The 20,727-nt window shown below is 36.1% G+C and overlaps 1 protein-coding gene across 11 annotated transcripts in view; it reads left to right on the forward strand.

The window, feature by feature from the left end:
- NBEA (neurobeachin) overlaps positions 1-20,727 on the forward strand; it is a 498,960-nt gene that overhangs the window by 215,252 nt on the left and 262,981 nt on the right. For 10 of the 11 annotated variants that reach the window (XM_054056357.1, XM_054056365.1, XM_054056384.1 and 7 more), the window contains 3 exons: positions 8,209-8,363; positions 12,184-12,310; positions 14,924-15,051. In XM_054056357.1, the coding sequence (XP_053912332.1) occupies positions 8,209-8,363; positions 12,184-12,310; positions 14,924-15,051 (410 nt within the window). The remainder of the gene's footprint in view (positions 1-8,208; positions 8,364-12,183; positions 12,311-14,923; positions 15,052-20,727) is intronic. The other variant, XM_054056373.1, reaches the window with a different exon arrangement.

A 20,727-nucleotide genomic window follows, 5' to 3' on the forward strand; every position in this document is an offset into this window, starting at 1 on the left:
CAGAAGATATTCTTAGTCCTTGTGAGGATAGACTTTTGTTTTATATTTACGTTTGGATGGCTGACTGCCTTGTAAAAGAAGAGTGGAGATAATATGTAATTAGTAGAAAAATAACAGTATCTTTGTTGTTTTCAAGATATTTCTTTAACTACAACCTTACATGCAGGTAAATGCCACATTAAGCAAACTCGTGTAAATAGAACTGAATTTAGCAATTTTATTTTATCATTTAATATGGTGTGTTCTGCTCTGCATGTACTGTTAATTGTACATTGCCAATATGTTCATAAGAGTCATTGTGTAATAGGCTACAGTGTATTTTTCCATAGAATTTGTGCAGTTATAAATGAAATATAAAAGCAGAAAATGTGTCCAACATGTTTTATCAAATAGGACTTGTGTGTAGTTAATGTATGCAGCAGTTCAAGTACTATTGAATGTAAATGATGAGGTGATATTGATGAAAGGAGGGGATTGAGGTCTCGGGGGGCGCTGATGACGGATTGAACAGAAGCGGCCTTGCACCGCACGTAACTCAAGTCTGTCGTCTTCACCGCTCAAAGCTGTAATGGGAGGTGGCAGTCTGAAATGAGTTGCCACGGTAAAGAGTATTATTTTTGAAATGCTTTCACACAAATCACTAGGCCCTGCATACAACTTAGTTTCATGCTTTAATGTCATCAGGAGGCACAAATTGGTGTGTCTAATTGTTTGCCACCTGCCAGCAAAATGAGCTGCCAGCCAGCCAGACGGGTTTGATTGTCTGTCAGCTCTTCAATAGATTGAGAGTGACAACATCAAAAATTTCACATCAAACTCTGAAGCTTTGAGCAGCTTTTCAGAGACCTCTTCCCCACAAGTGCTTCTGGACAACTGCATTTTTCAATTAGTTTTCAATATATCACTGCCTTCTGCCTCATCTGTCTTAAGGTAGCTGTAATTACATTACGAGCTATATAAACAGATTTCTGGGACACTGGAGCCTGTATCCTCAAAGTTATGACATGTCTTTTAACATCAGACTGAATTCCTTGAAAATGGCATCCAGGATGACATTTTTAGAAGCAAACACAAAGGGTTATTTCATCTAGATATGCAAGTAATGGAGCATAACTCACCAATAATTCTTTTTTTGCCTTCTCATCTTTTTTTCTGAAAAAGATCAGCCACTGTTATTGATTTTTAGGGCTTGGGGATTTCTTGTTTCTTTTTTTTTTTTTTGTCAATTTCCATTTGTCCCACTAGCCACAACCTAAACCATTAACATTTGGGAATTTGTGATTCTACCCAGTACTACATTCTAAAGCTTTTGTTTGTTCCACCCTACTTTTTTCTGATAGAGAGTTTTGCTATTGTTGAAATTGAGAGTGCTCTTGGTTTTGTATCTTATTTATTATTTTTTCAAAGTGAGGTAATTTACATCTATTTTATGCTTATAGGCATTAATTCAATAGAAACCATGCCTTCAGTTACTGGAAGTGAGATCAGTTCTTTGCTACTATTAAATGCCTCATTCTCTTTTAATCCATTATCAGTTATAAACTGGAATATTATGAGTTTGCATAGTTTTAAGTGCTCAATGAAGTCTTCACAGGCATATTGTGAAGGACATACTTTTGAAGTATTTTAGTCTAGGATTTAGTTTCTTTTCCTCTCCCCTGGAGAAGGTCCTTGGAGCCAGTTTTAAAGGTATCTATATGCTAGAAAAGGTGAACATCTTGTGAAATCCAGTCAAGGATGATACATGTCCTGCCAGTTAGTATGGAGAAAGATGGTCTTAAAAATGTATGTTTAGATAAAAATCTATGTTTTATGCATATAGTCTATATTTAGAAGGACTGCTTGTAGTATCTCTGTGTTTTACTAGAATAACATTTTCTTCTTTTCATTTTCCACGAGAGAAGATGCACTGAAGGCTCATATAGAGAGGTTCAGTATTTATATGTCATATTATTGCCCACCTTTGGGAGATCATTGGTATGCACTGGTCTATTCAGTCATTTGAATAAAATAGCTGAATTAGGAGATTATATTTCCATTAGAGTAATTAAATTCTTCAAAGATGATTGCTGAAAAATAGATTTGATTTTCCTGAAAACTTAAGAGTTATGAATAATTATGTTTTAGTCTTCTCCAAAGGAACCTTTTAAAGTTCATATGAAAAAATAATTGCAGAAAACAGAGCACCTTTCCTGTGAATCAAGAAGGACAGTTACAGGTGCAGGCAGCACTTAGTCATTGCATTCCCCGTTACATTGGGTGTCAGAGTAGTTGTGAACATGTGAATGAAAAAAAGTAGTCAGTACTGTGTGATTTAAGTGACTCATCTGGGATTCCAGCTCACTCTCAATAATTTTCTTATCATTGTGGACTTGAGAGGTCCTCTCTCTAGAATATCTTTTCATCTCCAGAGAATGAAAGGTATGATTTCAGAACATTAGACAGAGAAGGAAGCTGAGGATTGTCTGTAATGATAGAGAGTGCCTTAGCCACTCGTTGACTAAATAAAATCAGGGACACCTCCAGCTCAGATGTTTATTTAGAACAATTCATCCTAAATTTATGAATAGGTTCAAGTTAAACCAAATTAGGAGTATTAGCCCTCCTTTTTTTTTTTAGCAGTCTGTTCACAGGTATCTGTTTCAAAACTTTTCTTCTAACCTGTGTGATGTGCATGTTTTCATGTTCATATACATGGAACTGTAGCTGTATCTCAACTGAAGTTTTATGTACGTTTTATAAAGAGAAACCAGCATCACTGAACTTTTTAATACGGTTTGCAGGATATACTACTAAAAATGTTACTGGATATTTGTCTTGCTTTATTACCCTAATAGGCCTCTGCAAATTCATTATTAAAGTTGTATTGACTTTTGCAGGACTGCTGCTTTTTAGCTCTTGCTTTATAATTTTTTTCTTTTTGCATCATAGATACAGTATTAGGTTCCTCACTCATTCCCAACCTATACCTCATACTTTTGTGTCTTTATTTTTTTCTTTAGTTGATTATGGTTTTGGTATTTAATATGTGGCGTTTTCACTTATATTCTATTCACATTCTTCAATCTCATTAAATTTCCAGTATTTCCAGTTTCTCTGTTCAGACAAGACCATTACTCCTTCTTGATAGTTAGCTTTTTAATCTCTTACAGTTTTTCCTTGTTTCTTGTCAATGTTCTAGATCATTTTAGATGCCTCAGCTAATTTATCCTGAATGCAAAGGAGGTAAGAGGGACTTAGCATTTCACTGGGAATAAATACTCACTCTCCTGATCAATCTGAGATCAAAGATCAGTGACCTTCATGTTGTTGTCCTAAAACCACACCTGAGATGATTTGCTTTCTTCTATTTAGAAACAAGTCATTTTTACTTAGTACATTAGGATCATTTTAGGTACAGAATTTGGGTGTTTTGATGAATGTATAGTATAAAATGAGTGAAAGAATCCATAATAACTGGATATTCAGCACAAAGGTGTTATTTGCTTAAGTCTCAAAGATTATATAGTTCTGTGAGCTTTCCATATCTCTTCTGTATACCTTATATTTTTTAATCCAGTTTTTCTTCTCCATGGCTGTTGCCTCTGAGTTATATCTTTCATCCCTGATTTCAAACAAATCTTACCTTAATCAGTCAGCCTAACAGAATATTGTCTAAAGTATAATTCAAAATATGTTGTTTGTTCATACTAGCTATCACTTGTTACAGACTCAAATCACAATCTGGGGCTGAAATCAGAAAGAACAGCAGGTAATCAGCAGTATATATGTTTCATAAATGACTGGACATGTACATAGGTATGGACAATATTAGTATCTTTCAGAGAAGAAATTCCAAGGGTTTTTTTCAGAGATTAAATTAATCTAACTGTTAGAACAAGGTGACATGGAATATAGCGGACACTGTCCCGCATTTTCTACTTTGATTACTTCTGAAGCATCTGTCAGAAGTTTGTCACAGAGCGCTTCTGTAAAAATTTGCCTTGAATTCTGTACTGCTTTTTGAAAAGCACTTCTTGAAAATCTTCTTGCTTTCTGCTGCCCTGGTGGAGGAAGGGAGGTGCAAGAATATTAAATCAACCTTAAGAGGTTTCATATATCCCAGAAGAGTATAAAGTGATTCTAATTTAATTGCCAATAGCATGAGACATACAGTTTTGGAGGCTTATCTCTGACCTCTTGATTTACCAGAGTGGTTAGGTTGGAAGGCCTCTAGATTTTAAAATGAAAGAGAGGTACATAGAGAAAATATAGTGCTTCGTAACCTGATTTTCTTGTCACTAGTACTGGCTAGCTAAATTTTTAAGAAATGCTAATTTGAGAAAGTTGGGTTGTTGGTTTTTTTCATTTCCATTTTCTCTTTCTGCACTTCAACATGCGAATGGTATTATTTTCTATCTAGTTATTTTATGCAAATTATGACAAGCCAGAAGAATCCTGTAGCCATTGAGGTTATTGAATTAAACAGCAATGCAGAAATGCTGTGCAGGTTGAATCAACAACACTCATCTTAAACATGATATAAATTACAATGACTTCAGGCTTGTATTTATTATTTGAAAAGGAGACTCATAGAACAACAGAATAGAGATTAGTAGTCAAAATTATTTTTAGAATTGTAAACCACCTAATGAACAAAGAAATAAAGTCAGTTACTATGGCCAATTTCTACTAAGCCTTTGTTGGCTAAATCATTAGGGGTCATTTGGGACCATGATGACATGATTCAGAAAAATGTGGACCAGTTTGGAACGTTTAGGAAGTCTGAAATACGTTGTATAAAACAAAGCCTAAAAGGAAATTACAGAATTGTATATAACCTTTTCTTCTAGTCTGTAGATTTCTCTTCCTTCATGAAAGAAGTGGTTTGATTGGTTAAAAGAAGGGATTTTTTTTACTTAAATGCAATCACCCTTTTTCACCTTTCTTGTTCTGCCTTTCCTCTGATTGTTTTGCATGTGTTTGACCACTCTGTTGTGTTGGTTTTATAGTTTTCCAGTCTCCATCTGGATGTCATTCTGTATTCACTCACTGTATTTTGTTTTATCAGTAGGAATGAGACATTTTGACAAGGTCAACATGTATGACACGTCAGAAAGCTGCATTTTCTTTCAGTGATGTCTCACTGATTTTTGCCTATTCCTTCGTTAGAGAGGTTTTTATTGATGTTTCTTGATAATCTGTAATTTAATAACACCTGATCTGTCTTAATGCCCAGATGCAGAGCTAAAAAGAATGTCAACCATATGTACAGCATTAGAATTTATGGGATCTGGGCAGGATTGTCCTTTCTTCCTATAGAAGATGGTTTTCAATCTTAAACTACACTGTTAAGAAAAGTGTCTTTGCCTTTATAGGAGGCCAGTACATTGTGTCTGAGGAATGAAGTTGACATATGTGACATATGTATGGAAAGTTAAGTGATATTTTTGGATACTCTGAAAGGCTACTAAGATGTGTGAAGATAAGGAGGAAGACATTGGATTTAGCTTTGTCTTCTTTGGAAAAGTATCAGGAAAGTTGGAAATGCTTTTGCAACAATTTTGTCAGCAATTTAGCAGATACCAATACCAGACTTTATAGGAGGAAAAAAATTGTTTTCCTTAAAGTGAAACAAAAACCAAAACAGATTTCATTCACTCACACTCTGTCTCACATTTGCCAGCACTAGAATGAGTGTGTGCATTTAAGGAATCTGTCCAGCAGCTGAGTACCCACCATACTTGTGTCCAAATGCTAGATCCAGGATCTCCTACAGTGCCATGGAGAGCATGGGACACCAGCTGCCAAATCTTCCTCTCTTCTCCTGGGTTCTTCATAGGTTGTCAGCTGTTTTCAGTTGGATATCTTGTGGGGTTTTCATCCTCATGGAGCTGTTGACAGTCTCTCTGTCCTTCCCCACCTCTTTGTGTCATCACTGTTTTTTGTCTCCAAGGTCTGGTTATCTTGTGAAACTACACACATGCCAGTGGTCTTGATGACCCGCTAATCTGTGTGCCATCGGTATTGCCAGTCTAAGATGCCTTTTCCTTGGTGTGTCTTTCCCTCTTTTCTTTCTGCACTCAAATATTCCCATTCACTCCTCATTCATACCAGTCTTAGCCTTTCTGTTGCAGTTTTCCACAGAAATGCTATAGATATCTTTGGTGATACTAGTTTTCTTCTGACAATAATAGAATTGGAAAATGTTCTGCTTAAGGTGCAAGTCCTAATTTCTTCTTGTATTTCTGTGGCACTATAGGGACTCTGCTCTTGAGTAATTACTCAGTATTCCTGAACACCCGGAACTCAAGTATTTGACTGAAATATTAATTGAGCTAGAGATCGTTTGTGTAGATATGAATTAATTTTAAGAAATTTCATGATATTACAAAGGATAGAAGTCTATTCGTGTAGACTTGGCCTTATTTACCTTTAGCGTCTGCTGTGTAAACACTTCATATCAGCAAGGATTGCAAGAGTTTATTAACTACAGACAAAAGCAGTTATTTTAGGGCCATGCATCTTAATCAATGGATATTGCATTGTGCAAACTCACCTTCTAATCTAAATGGAAGGACACCTATTAGAATTAGACTTACCTTCCTAATAATACATGTTTCAGTGTAGTGGTTCAGAATGCAGAAAACATCAACTAGCACGGTTAACACTATAAAAAGAGTGGAAAAAAGTTGCTTATGCTTTTTGTATACTGTTATCATATAAGAGGAAAACACAAAAAATAACACCTGTATATAATTCTCAAACGGACATCATCAATACAATTTGCATCACCAGTCTTTAAAGTCCAGATAGTCTGAGGAATTAGGCATATATGAACAGACTACATTACCTTAAAGAAGTTGTTCTGCACCTTTTGATCCATCAGATGCCTTAATATTTACACAGAAGTGTAACAAAATAATTACTGAAGGAGCTTCTAGAGTAAAATGTGGCCTTATTACCTTAAATAGTTACATTTTCTTGCTTTTTTATTTGATCACAAAGATTAATTTTGAAGAAATTGGTCTGCTTAACCAGAAAACGTGTATATGATGATGAAAATATTTTTTTTAACACTAACAATTATTATTTGTTTCAGGTTGGTTTTTCATTCAGATTTTCTACTGAAATAGACCTTTCAGGAACATGTTTTAATAGAGAAATGCAAATATTGAATGGAAAAATGTAAATACACTTGTCTGCACTGTGACAGCTGTCCAGTGTTGAAAAAATATTAATTAAATGTCCGTGTAATATTTTCCTCCTTCTTTCCTTTCAACATGCACAGCGAGTCTTTTAGTCTTGAGATTTGAAAAACAAGGAGTGTGGTTTAAGATTAGGTGAGAATGTGTTGGTTTGAACGCAATGTTGTCTATGAATATGAGACACTACATTATAATTTTTGCACGAAAGCGCTGCTGCCTTCTTAGAAGCTTAAAATTCTCTAGACGGCTTTTTAAACCTTATTTACAAAGGAACGTGATATCAGTATTGTGAAATCAAATAGTGACTGTGTTGAATCGTGGGTGTTCAATTTACATCATGTGCTTTAGATTTAAATGAGTATGAAAGTTTTCCAGAGGGCTGAGTGCAAAATTGAGTTTGTTAGTCAGCTGTATTTGCAAGACCAGAATGTGTATGGTGCAGAAGAATCACGTATGCAAATGTACAGGTGACTGGTAAAAAAATGTCATCTTAGATAACTTCAGTAAGATCAACAAATTAACACAGTCATTTGGGCACTGGCAGAGGCTGCCCCGGGAGGCAATTGAATCACCATCCCTGGAGATATTTAAAAGATGGGTGGATGAGGTGCTCAGGGACGTGGTTTAGTGGTTGGACTCGATGACCCAAGAGGTCTTTTCCAACCTGGTGATTCTATGATTCTGTATAGACTGCTGGTATGCAACAATTAACATGTTCTTTGCAAATCTAGAACACAGGTGTTAGTGATGTTCACCACCAGTGGTGGAGTCTCTCCATTTTGTTGGCACTGAAAGACAAAATAAGTTTCTCCGAATCATATGAAGCTGCAGGCAAAGGGTAGGAGTATGGTTTTAGGGTTCATTAACGTAGTCTTACTCTGTTTCAGAAAGGTTAAGAAAATTGACATTATTATTTGTTCCTGAGCAACAGCATTGTAACACAACATAATCCTGTCATAAACAAAAGCCCTTGCTGACACCATTGTGCCCTTTTAGTAATGTGCCATTTCTTTTTCCACAGAAGCGTGGTTGTACCAGTGAAGAAACCCCCTCCAGGTAGTCTGGCTGTTACCACAGTTGGAGCTGCCACAGCTGGAAGTGGACTGCCACCGGGTAGTACGCCAAATATATTTGCTGCAACAGGAGCTACACCAAAAAGTATGATTAATACAACAGGTATTGTCCTTAAATATTTTTGTGACCCATATTTTTTCTTGTTTGTTTTTTTGTTTTGTTACTTCTAGTGGTGTTTTGTTTTTTAATCATCCTTTTGTTGCTGTTTTTGTACTTCTAAAAACCTGGAAAGAGTAAATCTTGGCCTTTGTTAGAGCCAGTGTTTTCTCTTGGTGTATGTTTGTAATCTTGGTAGTGCACTTTGGACTTGCACAGCTTTAAATAAGTGGGTAAACTGCCAGAATAAAATACTGTTTTATGAGCATAGTCTAGTATTGAACTAACTTCTCTAGTGCTTTTCAGTAGAGGATATTTGTATGATACTTACCGATTAATCCCTCTTTATGCACCAAAGAAAATAAAGGCAACTAGTTGTTTAATAAATATATATCATAGGTTATGTGGGGTTAATATTTTGGGCAATTAGTATACTATGGTTTTTGGAAGGTTTTTCAATAAGAACCTGCCTAATTTAACTGTAGTCTTATCTTATTAGTAGTTGTTTATTGTAACCTTTAGAAGAAGGAGAAGATCTTCTTTTTTTTATTATTTATAATAGCAATAATAGGATTGTCCATCGTGAAGGAGCCTGTTAACTATGGAGACTGTGGCTTCTATTCAGAAATGAATCCTTGCTGAGAGCAACTGATGTTTACTCAAACTCCTTTGCAATGTCTGGCTATGGTTTGTTTTCTTTCTAAACTAAGCAAAAGCACTTGAGAGAAGAGCTCTCTTCAAGGATATCACAGCTTCAGTCAAGGGTTGAGAAAGTGGAAATCTCCCTGGGGTTGCAGAAAACGGAAAGGGAAGCTTTTGGCATCCTTCTGCTTCATGGAATAATATGAAGGCACACTCATTTTTTTTTCTTTCCTTTTGCAGATTACCTTTAATACCTGCTAATAGAACTTTGATTTTTCTAAGGATAAAAAAAAAAATCTTAAAATCTAATTGTCCTGAGGCAGATGAGAGGAATGAATGCTCTGAATAATCTTATCACTTCTATGAACAGTTCCATTTGCGTAGCCACTTCTAGTAATCTTGAACGGATTTCCTTTTAGGTACTCTTATGTTATGCAAAAAAAAATATACATTGGAAACCTTGTTTTCCAAATGATACTGACTAGTTTAAGATTTTCAGTCTTTTTGTGATCAAAGATCTGAACTTTTTTGGCTGGAATGTAGTAACTCTTCTTTGTAAGTAATTGCATTTAAAAATCAGTCATTTCCCTGATACTGTTCTTAGTAGAGAACAGTATTGCAGATATCACGGTACATTCACTGTGGATTAAAGGCTGCTTTTTTTGGTAACTCTTATAGCTTCTCTTTTTTTTTAATGCAACTGGGTTTGTGTCTTAGTTTATTGGTTAGCTTGATGAAAGGAAAAGTATTAATTCAATGGAATTTCAGCAAGCGTCAAATTTAATTAGAACTATATGTGTACCGAGATATATACATGAAGTATCCAGATACTTTCTGGTTTATATACTTCTAGTCTGTGAAATTATCTGTGCAATTAATGATTTAAAAATAGTGTGTAGAATTCCATTGAACAGCACTTTTTTTTTTCTCCTGTGGTAGAAAAGAAAGAATAAACAATTTTTCAGAAACACTAGATGTCCCCCCAAACCTATTTACAGTTGTTTTTACAGTATAGCACAGATACTGTAGAAATACAGTTTTATCTTTGAATTATATTCTATGCTGGACTTCTGTGAAAGGTACTTTTTTTCAGTTATTCATGGATTGCAGTCAATGTTTACATTCCATCTGCCATCGCTGTTGTAGTCAATGTCGCTGTCACAATGTAATAATATGTATGTTACTGAAATCCTTTTGATGCTTTGAATGTTTTTTTTGGAGATAGGTTTTTATTCCTTCATCTGTTTGTGTAAGAAATTGGTTTAATAGGTTTTAGATTAGATTTCTGTAATTCGTATTCTGATTCTCACTTCTGTGTTAATCCAGTAGTTCTAGGTCTCTTTGACCTTCTCTTCTGGGAGCCTAGCTGATTAAACGATTTAGCAACTGCATTTTTAGACAACAACCTTAACGAAGAAAAATTGACTTTGGAAGGAAGATGGAAGAAGCAATAAAAATATGTTATCTATGTGTATATGAATATAAATAATATAAATATAAAAATAATATAAGTGCGGACACATGCACATACACATACACACACATATATACGGAGTCTTAATCTTTTTTCACCTACCCTATTCCCAGCTGAATTACTCTGAATCCTAGGTTTGGAAGGATAGCCTACCTTATATCTTTTGTGTTGCTTGTCGGTGTGCTTGGATACATTTCCAGTTCCTACTTAGTCCAAGTTAGAACCCACAGTGTAAGCCACAATCCACTTCCCAGATGCATTATTAAAACAGCAAACTAAATCAGTTCTAGTCTAAATCCTGAACCTCAGCAGCTACTCTCCTGTGAGCAAGCCCAGTTGCATTTTGATACTGTTTTTAATGTAAATTGTTTTAAACAAAAATATTTTACATGAAAATTTGAAAGTCAAAATTCTGATCTTTACCTTCTTTTATCAGTAAAAATTATTAAAAGGCAAATTTAAAGAAAAAATAATAAAATCTCTGCTGACAGAGAATTTTTCACCATTACCAGCACTTGATCTCTACTTCACTGTCAGCTTAAACAGTTAAGAAAGCGTAAATGTTTTGTACTGTTTTGCAGAAAACTGAAAATGAGTATATACCTGTGTAATGCAAGGGAAGATGATGTATATCAACTGCTAAAACTGACCAGCAATAGGAAGTTACCAGTTATCACTTTAAAAAATTGACGGAACTATACCATTGATCTCTAAATTGGGGTTCTCCACCCCTTGTTACTAAAGTGGATAAATCTTGTCTGTCGCTCTCATCTCTGGTAGCATTGCAGTCCCTCAGGCTTTGAACTCCAACTGCAAGGCCATTGGTTGCTGCCTCTCTTGCAGTGACGTGTTGCACTGGGACTATGCAGCAGAACAGGGACTGCATTGATCACAGTGCACTCACTGCTCTCCATGGCCATTCTGAGCCTTTACTGGTTTGCTTCAGAGAGGCTAAACTCACAGCGCTGCTTCAGTAAATGTGATAGACTGGCATTTAGGGTCTAAGTTTGAACCTTAGTTCTAATCCAGATCACATGAAGTGTAAATGGATGCCCTGTCTGCATCTTTCTTCTGAGCAGCTCTTCGCAAGCCATTGAAATGATACTCCCACTGCCCTCCTTACTTTTAAGGTCATAAAATTCTCCTCAACTTGAGGGGGGAAACTGAAAAAAATAAAATCAGAGTCTTAGTACTCATCAAACACTATTTCCCCCCATCAGTTCCTGAAGGAATATATTTTTTACCTTCTCTGTTATTTTTAATCCGTTTTTAATATACTGCCTGTAGTTGCAACTGGCAGTGAAGAAGAGTATGTGTGTGTGTGTGTATATAATAACAACCAAAATAAATAGTTACACTTCTATTCTCCACTCAACCTCATCTTAAATACACCTTTATTTTAGAAAAGTCTTGCTTTACAGGATGATGTAAAAATATTTTCATCTTTGGAACATAATTTGGGAGTAATGAAAATGAGGTAAGGATTTATTTTGCCTGACTTTCAATAGCTTTGTAAGCTTATTATTTTCTACTAGCAAAATAAGGTATTAATTATTATGATAATCATATGGAATGTTTTTAATTGTTTTAGAACAAATAACTTTATTTCTTTACTTAAAACTGGATGAATAAGGCAAGGACTATATTAAAAGTGTCTAGAAGTTATATTTCTTCAGACTGAGTTAACATCTATATTTTTTGGGGGGACAGGTGCAGTAGACTCAGGATCATCTTCTTCCTCCTCGTCATCCAGCTTTGTGAATGGTGCTACCAGCAAAAATCTTCCAGCTGTCCAAACTGTTGCTCCAATGCCAGAGGATTCAGCTGAAAATATGAGGTACACAAGTTCTATCTTTTGATATTAATTTTAATTTCTCCTACTGTGACAACTTCATATGTACAAAATAGTGTAAAAAGAAAAAAAATATATACAGATATATTTTATGTCATTTAGTAGGCATTATTTGAGCTATTCATATAATACAGTGTATATGTATATAATTTTTCAGTACTGAGAATGTATCTACTAAAATAATACTTCATTGAAAAGTCTAAATTGTTCGAATCCACCAGACACTAAAACTTCATTAGAAGTAATTTTTTAGCTGACTGGATTTTCACGTTATTCAATAATGATAGTAAGAACTGGAACACAGGCACAACTTGGCAATGGAGCACTAACAAGTGGAAAGAGAGACAACCTATTCTGAGCAAACAAAAACCACTTCAAGGACAAATCTTTTACCTTTTCAAGGTGCACGCCTGTCTGACCTAAAAACCTGATACAGGGTACACTAAGGAGTTGCCAAGTGTCCATTAGTTGGCCACTTAGAGGTATGGTTTTAAGAAAATGGGGATATAGCAATCCCTAATGATTGCAGGATGCATTATAAGGTATAGTAGAAGTTAGAAACAGCTGTAGAATCAGGTTTGTCTCTCTCCTCTTTTGTTCCTCTGTGTGTGTACAAGAAAGGCAGTAGAAGGTCCACCTGCTTCCCTAAAATGCTTGTCGGGTTTTTTGGTCTTAATTTTGCTTGTTCTTTTTGAAACTGAAAGACGAGAACTCCAGTCAACTCTCAACATGTAAATATATCAGGGATTTATATGAAGGAACGTTTGGTTTTTTTCTTTTTTTTCCTCTATTTAAATATTAATTCCTGTCCTTTAACATGCATTTTTAAACAGAGCTAAACTTTGATCTCACATTTTCACAGAATACTGTTCCCACTTACTCATGAATAGTACCGAAATATACAAGATCCATCAGCTCTCCATTTGATAATAAGGTGTTTATTAATAGCTCATCCATGGTGTTGATTAGTAGCACATCCATACCTCCTGTATTACTTCATTATTAAATAAAAATTTATCTTAATTCAAAAACTTTTGAACTTGAAATATTTTCATTTGTCCATAAGATTTTCAGAATTAAGTGAACTCTAAAAGTAGGCTTTTAAGGCCAATTTACAATGAAAACATACTTTAAAACATGGTTTAGAAAAGTCTGGTTTAAACTAGTAGGCTTTTTATCTCTAGTAGCAAAATCTTGGAGTAGATTCATGCTGCAAATTAAAAACCCTAAGCTAGTCAGTTGTGTTTAAAGGATAGTCAACAAAGGCTTTAGCACAGTGAATGTCACTTCAACTAATCATCTAAAACAAAGGCTGGTGATGTGAATCCATCCATTAGAATATTAGAATATCAATAACTAAATTAGAAATGGAAAAGCAGCACGTTGAAGGAAAGTATCCTGTTAGGAATTCAGTAAAATAATTCTAAGCTAATGAAGGAAATCTTCCCACGTGTTTATAATGTCAGCTTTCTTCTTAAATGTGGGGATCTTCACGTGATCTAAATTAAAAAGTCCACATGTATTTAGTGCTTATAGATAGTAGATGTTGTATAAAATTTAAATATCAGTGTACAATCTCTTCGATTCTGTCAATAAATGTAACTTGTTCCTGTAACCATGCTTTTAAATGCAAATAATGTTTTGATGCTGTAATTCAACCACAAAGAAAACCCCATTAGCCAACAAAAGTCTGAAAAAGAACAGCAAAAATTCTTGGTAGACAGAATATGTATGTAATTTCATTTCTGTTTTTAAGCAATAGCTCATTTCTTTAAAATAACCAGAAGAGTTCCAGGGGACACAAGTGTTATGCCCTGTCAAGTTTTAAAAGAGAAGAAGGACTTCTAAAGGGTACCATCCTTAGCACATTGCTGATGTTTGCATACTTTTGCTAGGTTTGTATCCTCAGAAAAAGGAATATTATTGCAGGTATTTAAGAAGAAAACAGAAGTCACAACATGTCTTCTCTCTGTACAAGTAGAAATTAAGGAACACTCCATGCTTCAAAGGGTGTATATTTGCAGCAGGCAGAGAGGTATAAATGCAAAGACAAAGCGATTTACCTGGGAACATTCTCCCTCAAAGTTCAAAAAAGAAAAAAACAGTATTGGTTTTCTTGATTCATGTGCTGGAACGGTTCCTCATACACTCTGTTATCTAGCATTGCAATGCCAGATGTTTTTATTTGAAAGCTTGAACAAAAAGAAAGTTACTTGTAATTTGTTAGGTTGAATAAAACTGTTTTCAAACTTTCAAATGTGTATAAAATGATGAGATGCACATAAGCTGACACAGGTGATATAGACTTACGTTTGAATAGCTGACATTCTTATCATGTTTCAGAATGAGAATAAAACTTTTTATTTGTTTGGGACTACTCTGTAAATGCTGTAGAATTTCTGAGGCTGACACACTGCTGACTCTGACATGATATTTGCATTAACTTAAATCCATTTAAACACTCTAAAGTTTAATCAAATTATGATCATCCTTTTCTCTAAAAAAGACTACAGTCTCTTTTTAAAACAGATGTGATTTGACATCATTTAAATTCTGTTGTTAAGTGTTCTTCCGGTCATGGTTTCTGTTTTTCCACAGTATCACTGCAAAGCTTGAAAGAGCCTTAGAAAAGGTGGCCCCTCTCCTGCGAGAAATTTTTGTTGATTTTGCACCTTTCCTATCCCGAACATTGTTGGGCAGTCATGGACAAGAGCTGTTGATTGAAGGTACTGTTCTGTTATAAGATTATACTATTGTAGTTATTAGTGGTTTGATATGAACAATTTTTAATTTTCTTTATGTAACTAATGTCTTAAATAAATGAATCGGTTGTTAATGTGTTGTGAATTCACTTCTTTGCATTTAATTTCATTTAGATAAATTAAAAGTGATAGGTTTTGTACTCCTTTTTTTCTCAAAGTGAGATGCTATGTAAAGATATATTTCGTTATTTTGAAATGCAAAAACTTCTCTATAGCTTGTTTTTTCCTCATCAAAATAATTATATAAGTGTTTCAGCCTGACTTTTAGAAACTAGTGAAAAAGATACAATTAAAAATTATAATCGATTCAATAAATTAAAGGCTGTGCTTCAACTTATTTATACATGTGTCTACATTTGGTAGGGACACTATTTGCTCAGGTAGGTTAGTTGAATTCAAGAGGCAGATAAAGAATTGTCCCTGGGGGCAAATAAAAAGTGGTGGGTTTGTTCTTTTAAAGGAAAGTATGCTTGCACACTTTCAGGGATTTTTATGGGGTTTTATGCATTATCTTTGCTATTTCATAGTTAAAAAAATTGCCTTGTAAGTGAGGGAGTTTGTAATGCAGAAATTACACAGAAAGTGCAAATACAGCAAGCTTGTGCAGAAAGTAATGAATCAGTTAAATGAGTGATGAATGAGTAATGAATGCAGTTAAAAGAGTGATGAGGGAATTTGCATGAGCATGCACTGCTCCCACACAATACATCTAGAGGAATATTTTCAGCCAAATAAACTTTTTCCTTCTAGAATTATTCTTATGCACAGTATTCCTGTCTATTGAGCAGAAAAGTTCTCATTAATGCAAAGCTTATAATGTGTGAAGAGTTACACAGATAAAGCATAACTTTCTGTTCAAATTCCAAAACTCCTATCATATGTACATTTTGTATCAATACTAGTGTACAGTCTTTCTATGGTCTCAGTTATTACTTCTCTCAATGTTGGCCCTGTCTAAGTGCTAGAAAGATTTGCACCTTCTTACTGAAATCATCTAAATAGCTTTTTCCTATTTTGTGTAATTATTGTTTAATAATATTTTTTAATAGTATGAAGGAATGGTATAGTAGCTTAGTAATTTTCAGTAGCTTCAGGTATTTTATACTTTTTATTTTACACCTGTGAATAAGTTGCAGTCCTCCTTTAACGAGCTGAAGCTAACGTTCTGAGATGCTTATTGAGAATATTGAGATGACTGTAAGATATTTGATGGATTCCTTTCTTAAGTCTCTTATTTCAGTGAAGTTGATTGCAAAATTTGTAGCAGTGTTATCCTTTCCAATTTGACAACTGATTAATTGCACTATAGTTTCTATACAATATAAATAAAGTTGTCCTGGTTTCACCTAAGCTCTTTTATAGATTAAAAAATTCTTCACTGGTGTTGTTCTGACTTTGTCTTTCGATTAGAATTATAATGTGAGCAAGACTACAACAATTCCCAGCATATGACAAAGACAGAAAAGCTAGAGGCCACAGAAGCCTCACAACTATATGGCAGTATGAACTTATGTCATTGCCTGTCCAGAGAGAGACATGGGTTTGTTGGCTGTCGCATTCTTCTGATACCAGTTGATTCAGCCACAAAATTATGTCTCGTATATCATTGTTTATAAACCAAACACCAAGTTCCAAACTATGCATTGTTGTTCCCATTCCATTTCCTTAATGTTACATTTAACATTCTCTTCCATCACTCTTTCATTCTTGATTTTTAAAAGCCAGTCCTTTGTTCCCAAGATATTGAAATAATAATCTGTAAAGAAAAAATCCAAGCACACCTTATATTTTTACACGGCAGGACTTGAATTTCAGTTTGCTCACTCTAAAATAGTTGGGCTTTTTTTTCTTCTTAACAGAGAGCTCAGAGAGCTGGTTTTGTAGTCATTGTGTACCTCTCATCTTTTCTTTCTTCGTTGGCTGTATAAGACACTTGATCTCAACCAAAATGAAACACTTCCTGTTTAAGTTGGTTTTAAAAGAGAATTCTAAATTCTCTCCTACTCTGATACCTGCATTACTTTGAGACATTTCCTGTCATCATTAACTGAAAGCCAGTGGTGGTCCTTGAAGTGCTTAAAAGTGCTCTCCATGTAGTGGCTCCACAAAACACAGGATTTTAGTGGCATTATTCAAGATATGTGAGTACATAGAATTCCTGTGGGGTTTGATAATTCAAATTTTATTTTCTACTGGCAAGCAGTAATGAATTTGACAGCTTTATATTCAATAGTATAATTTGTTGCTCTGTGTTTGAAGGTTTTGGTTATAACAATCATAAAGGAGCAAATAAACTTTATTTAATCAGGTCTGAAGGTGCTGTCTGTTTTTCAGATTGATCACCACAAAAGTATCTGTCACATTCTATAAAATGTGTCCTTTTCTTCTGGTTACTCATTCTTGAAACATACAAATACCTCACTTCCTTTTGCTGTCTTTCAAATCCTCCTTAGGCTGTGAAGTCTTTCTTCTATCGGATTTTGCTAAAATGTAAATACTTTCAGACATCTTTGATGTGTGCTTCTTATCTGAACCTCTCTCTAATGCTCTTTTGCATGCATGTGGGTAAACCTTACTAAACTATTTCAGACTTAGTAAGAATATCAGTTAACAGTTTTGTTGCTGAGGTTTTACATAGTGAAGAGAGAATACAAAAGAGAACAGAATAAAAAATCATTTTAATACTTCTAAAACAGGTTAATTATGCATACTTTCCAGAATACCTGAAGTTTTGAAATCAATGTTGTTACTATTTATTTGGAAGTGTGTATACAACTTAGTCATGATTTCACCTTTTTGTAGTAGCTGAGCAATCTCAAACATTCAGTGAAAAATCTTGCAGTCATACCATGCCACCTCGTTTTCCTTCAGCTTGTGTCGCCATTCTGTGCTGTGGAAGACTGGCTGACTTATTGTTTGAGGAAATTATACTTAATATCTAAGCAGTCACATCTTGACTTTTCAGTGGAGTTGAAATGAATGGGCTGCAATGATCTAGTCAGTCTAAACCAAAAACGTGGAGCGTTCATACTCAAAATCAAAATTTTTTCTTGTTTGTTCATGTAAGTTCTCAATTGTGACTTGCGACAGAGGAAACCTATCAAGTAATAATCTGACATTGCAGAAAACATTTATTGGTAAAACTCCTCACTTGTTTACTTACTGAAATAGTACTCATTTTTGCTCCTTTTTCCATAACTAGTTCTTTCTTCAAAGGTGTCTTACACTCGACTGAATTTCAGATGTTTCATCAGCTTCCCAAAATATTTTATTAGTGGAAATTGCCCTCAGTGATAGGTTAAAAGGACTGATTTGCAATTGATTGCAAATGACTTCTGACAGAATATACCAAAGCCAGCCCAACACTACTATGGTTCATCAGCTGAGGTTCTTTCAATCATAGAATCATAGAATCACCGGGTTGGAAAGGACCCACTGGATCATCAAGTCCAACCATTCCTAACACTCCCTTAAACCATGTCCCTAAGCACTTCATCAACCCGTTCCTTAAACACCTCCAGAGAAGGTGACTCAACCACCTCCCTGGGCAGCCTGTTCCAGTGCCTAATGACTCTTTCTGTGAAGAATTTTTTTCTGATATCCAGCCTGAACCTACCCTGGTGGAGCTTCAGGCCATTCCCCCTTGTCCTGTCCTCAGTCACTTGGGAGAAGAGGCCAGCTCCCTCCTCTCCAAAACCTGCTTTCAGGTAGTTGTAGAGAGTAATAAGGTCTACCCTCAGCCTCCTCCAGGCTAAACAACCCTAGCTCTCTCAGCCGCTCCTCATAAGACTTGTTCTCCAGCACCTTCACCAGCTTCGTTGCTCTTCTCTGGACACGCTTCAGAGCCTCAACATCCTCCTTGTGGTGAGGGGCCCAAAACTGAACACAGTATTCGAGGTGCGGTCTCACCAGTGCCGAATACAGAGGGAGAATAACCTCCGTGGACCTGCTGGTCACACCGTTTCTGATACAAGCCAAGATGCCATTGGCCTTCTTGGCCACCTGGGCACACTGCTGGCTCATGTTCAGTCGGCTGTCAACCATTACCCCCAGGTCCTTCTCCGTGCATCTCTCCAGCCACTGTTCCCCCAGTCTGTAGCACTGCATAGAGTTGTTGTGCCCCAAGTGCAGGACCCGGCATTTGGCCTTGTTGAACCTCATGCCATTGGCCTCAGCTCCAGCCTGTTCAGATCCCTTTGCAGAGCCTCCCTACCCTCCAGCAGATCGACACTTCCTCCCAGCTTAGTGTCATCTGCAAACTTGCTGAGGGTGCACTCAATGCCTTCATCCAGGTCATTGATAAAGACATTGAACAGGGCTGGATCCAGTATGGAGCCCTGAGGAACCTCATATGTAACTGGCCTCCAGCTGGAGTTAACTCCATTTAACACCACTCTCTGAGCCCGGCCATCCAAACAGTTTTCAACCCAGGAGAGTGTGTGCCTGTCCACACCAGAGGCTGACAGTTTCTGAAGAAGAATGCTGTGAGAAACTGTGTCAAATGCTTTACTGAAGTCCAAGAAGACTACATCCACAGCCTTTCCCTCATCCAGTAGTTGAGTCATTTTGTCATAGAAGGTGATCAGGTTAGTTTGGCAAGATCTGCCTTTCATGAACCCGTGTTGACTGGGCCTGATCACCCGGTTCTCTTGCATGTGCTTCATGATAGCACTCAAGATTACCTGTTCCATGACTTTCCCCGGCACTGAGGTCAGACTGACAGGCCTGTAGTTCTCCGGATCCTCCCTGCAACCCTTCTTGTATATGGGCACAACATTAGCCAGCCTCCAGTCTAGTGGAACTTCCCCAGTCAGCCAGGACCACTGGAAGATGATGGAAAGGGGTTTGGAAAGGACATCCGCCAGCTCCTTCAATACTCTTGGGTGGATCCCATCCGGCCCCATAGACTTGTGGGTGTCTAGCTGGGCAAGCAAGTCTCTAACCACCTCCTCTTGGATCATGGGAGCCTCATTCTACTCCTCTGACTCCTGGGTTTGTACACAGAAGGAACAACTTTCCTTGCTATTAAAGACTGAGGCAAAGAAGGCATTAAGTACGTCAGCCTTGTCCTTATCCCCTGTCACTGTAGTTCCTTCTGCATCCAATAGGGACTGAATATTCTCCCTAGTCCTCCTTTTCTTGTTAATGTATTTGTAGAAATATTTTTTATTATCTTTCACAGACTTAGCCAATTTGATTTCTAGTTGGGCCTTAGCCCCCCGGATTTTTAACCTGCCTCAGAGAACAGAAGTTGCAAAGGTTAAAATCACCTCTATAGAATCTAATCGGAAACAAACATGCAGTACGTGTAGGTCACATATTTGAGCTTAACAATGCTCATTGTGGAGTTCCATTTAACACATGAACAGATATGTTTCACTAACTCTAGTTTCCATATGGTCTGCAAATTCCCTCTATGTAAAGTGCATTACAACATCCCAGCTTTTAGGTGAAAATGTTACAGACAAGTGTAATCTGATCTGTATCTGAAGGAAAAGTTATATCCTCTTTTTGTCAAGCACAGATGGGTAAAAATATTTTCACTACAGCTATTCTTGGACTTTCCTGAACTGTAACAACAGGGCCAAGTCTGAAACATAGTCACTTACAATGCTTTCCCTTCTCTCTAGTGAGATGCTA

Source organism: Cuculus canorus, chromosome 1 (genome assembly GCF_017976375.1).
Source record: "Cuculus canorus isolate bCucCan1 chromosome 1, bCucCan1.pri, whole genome shotgun sequence".
Classification (NCBI taxonomy): Eukaryota; Metazoa; Chordata; class Aves; order Cuculiformes; family Cuculidae; genus Cuculus; species Cuculus canorus.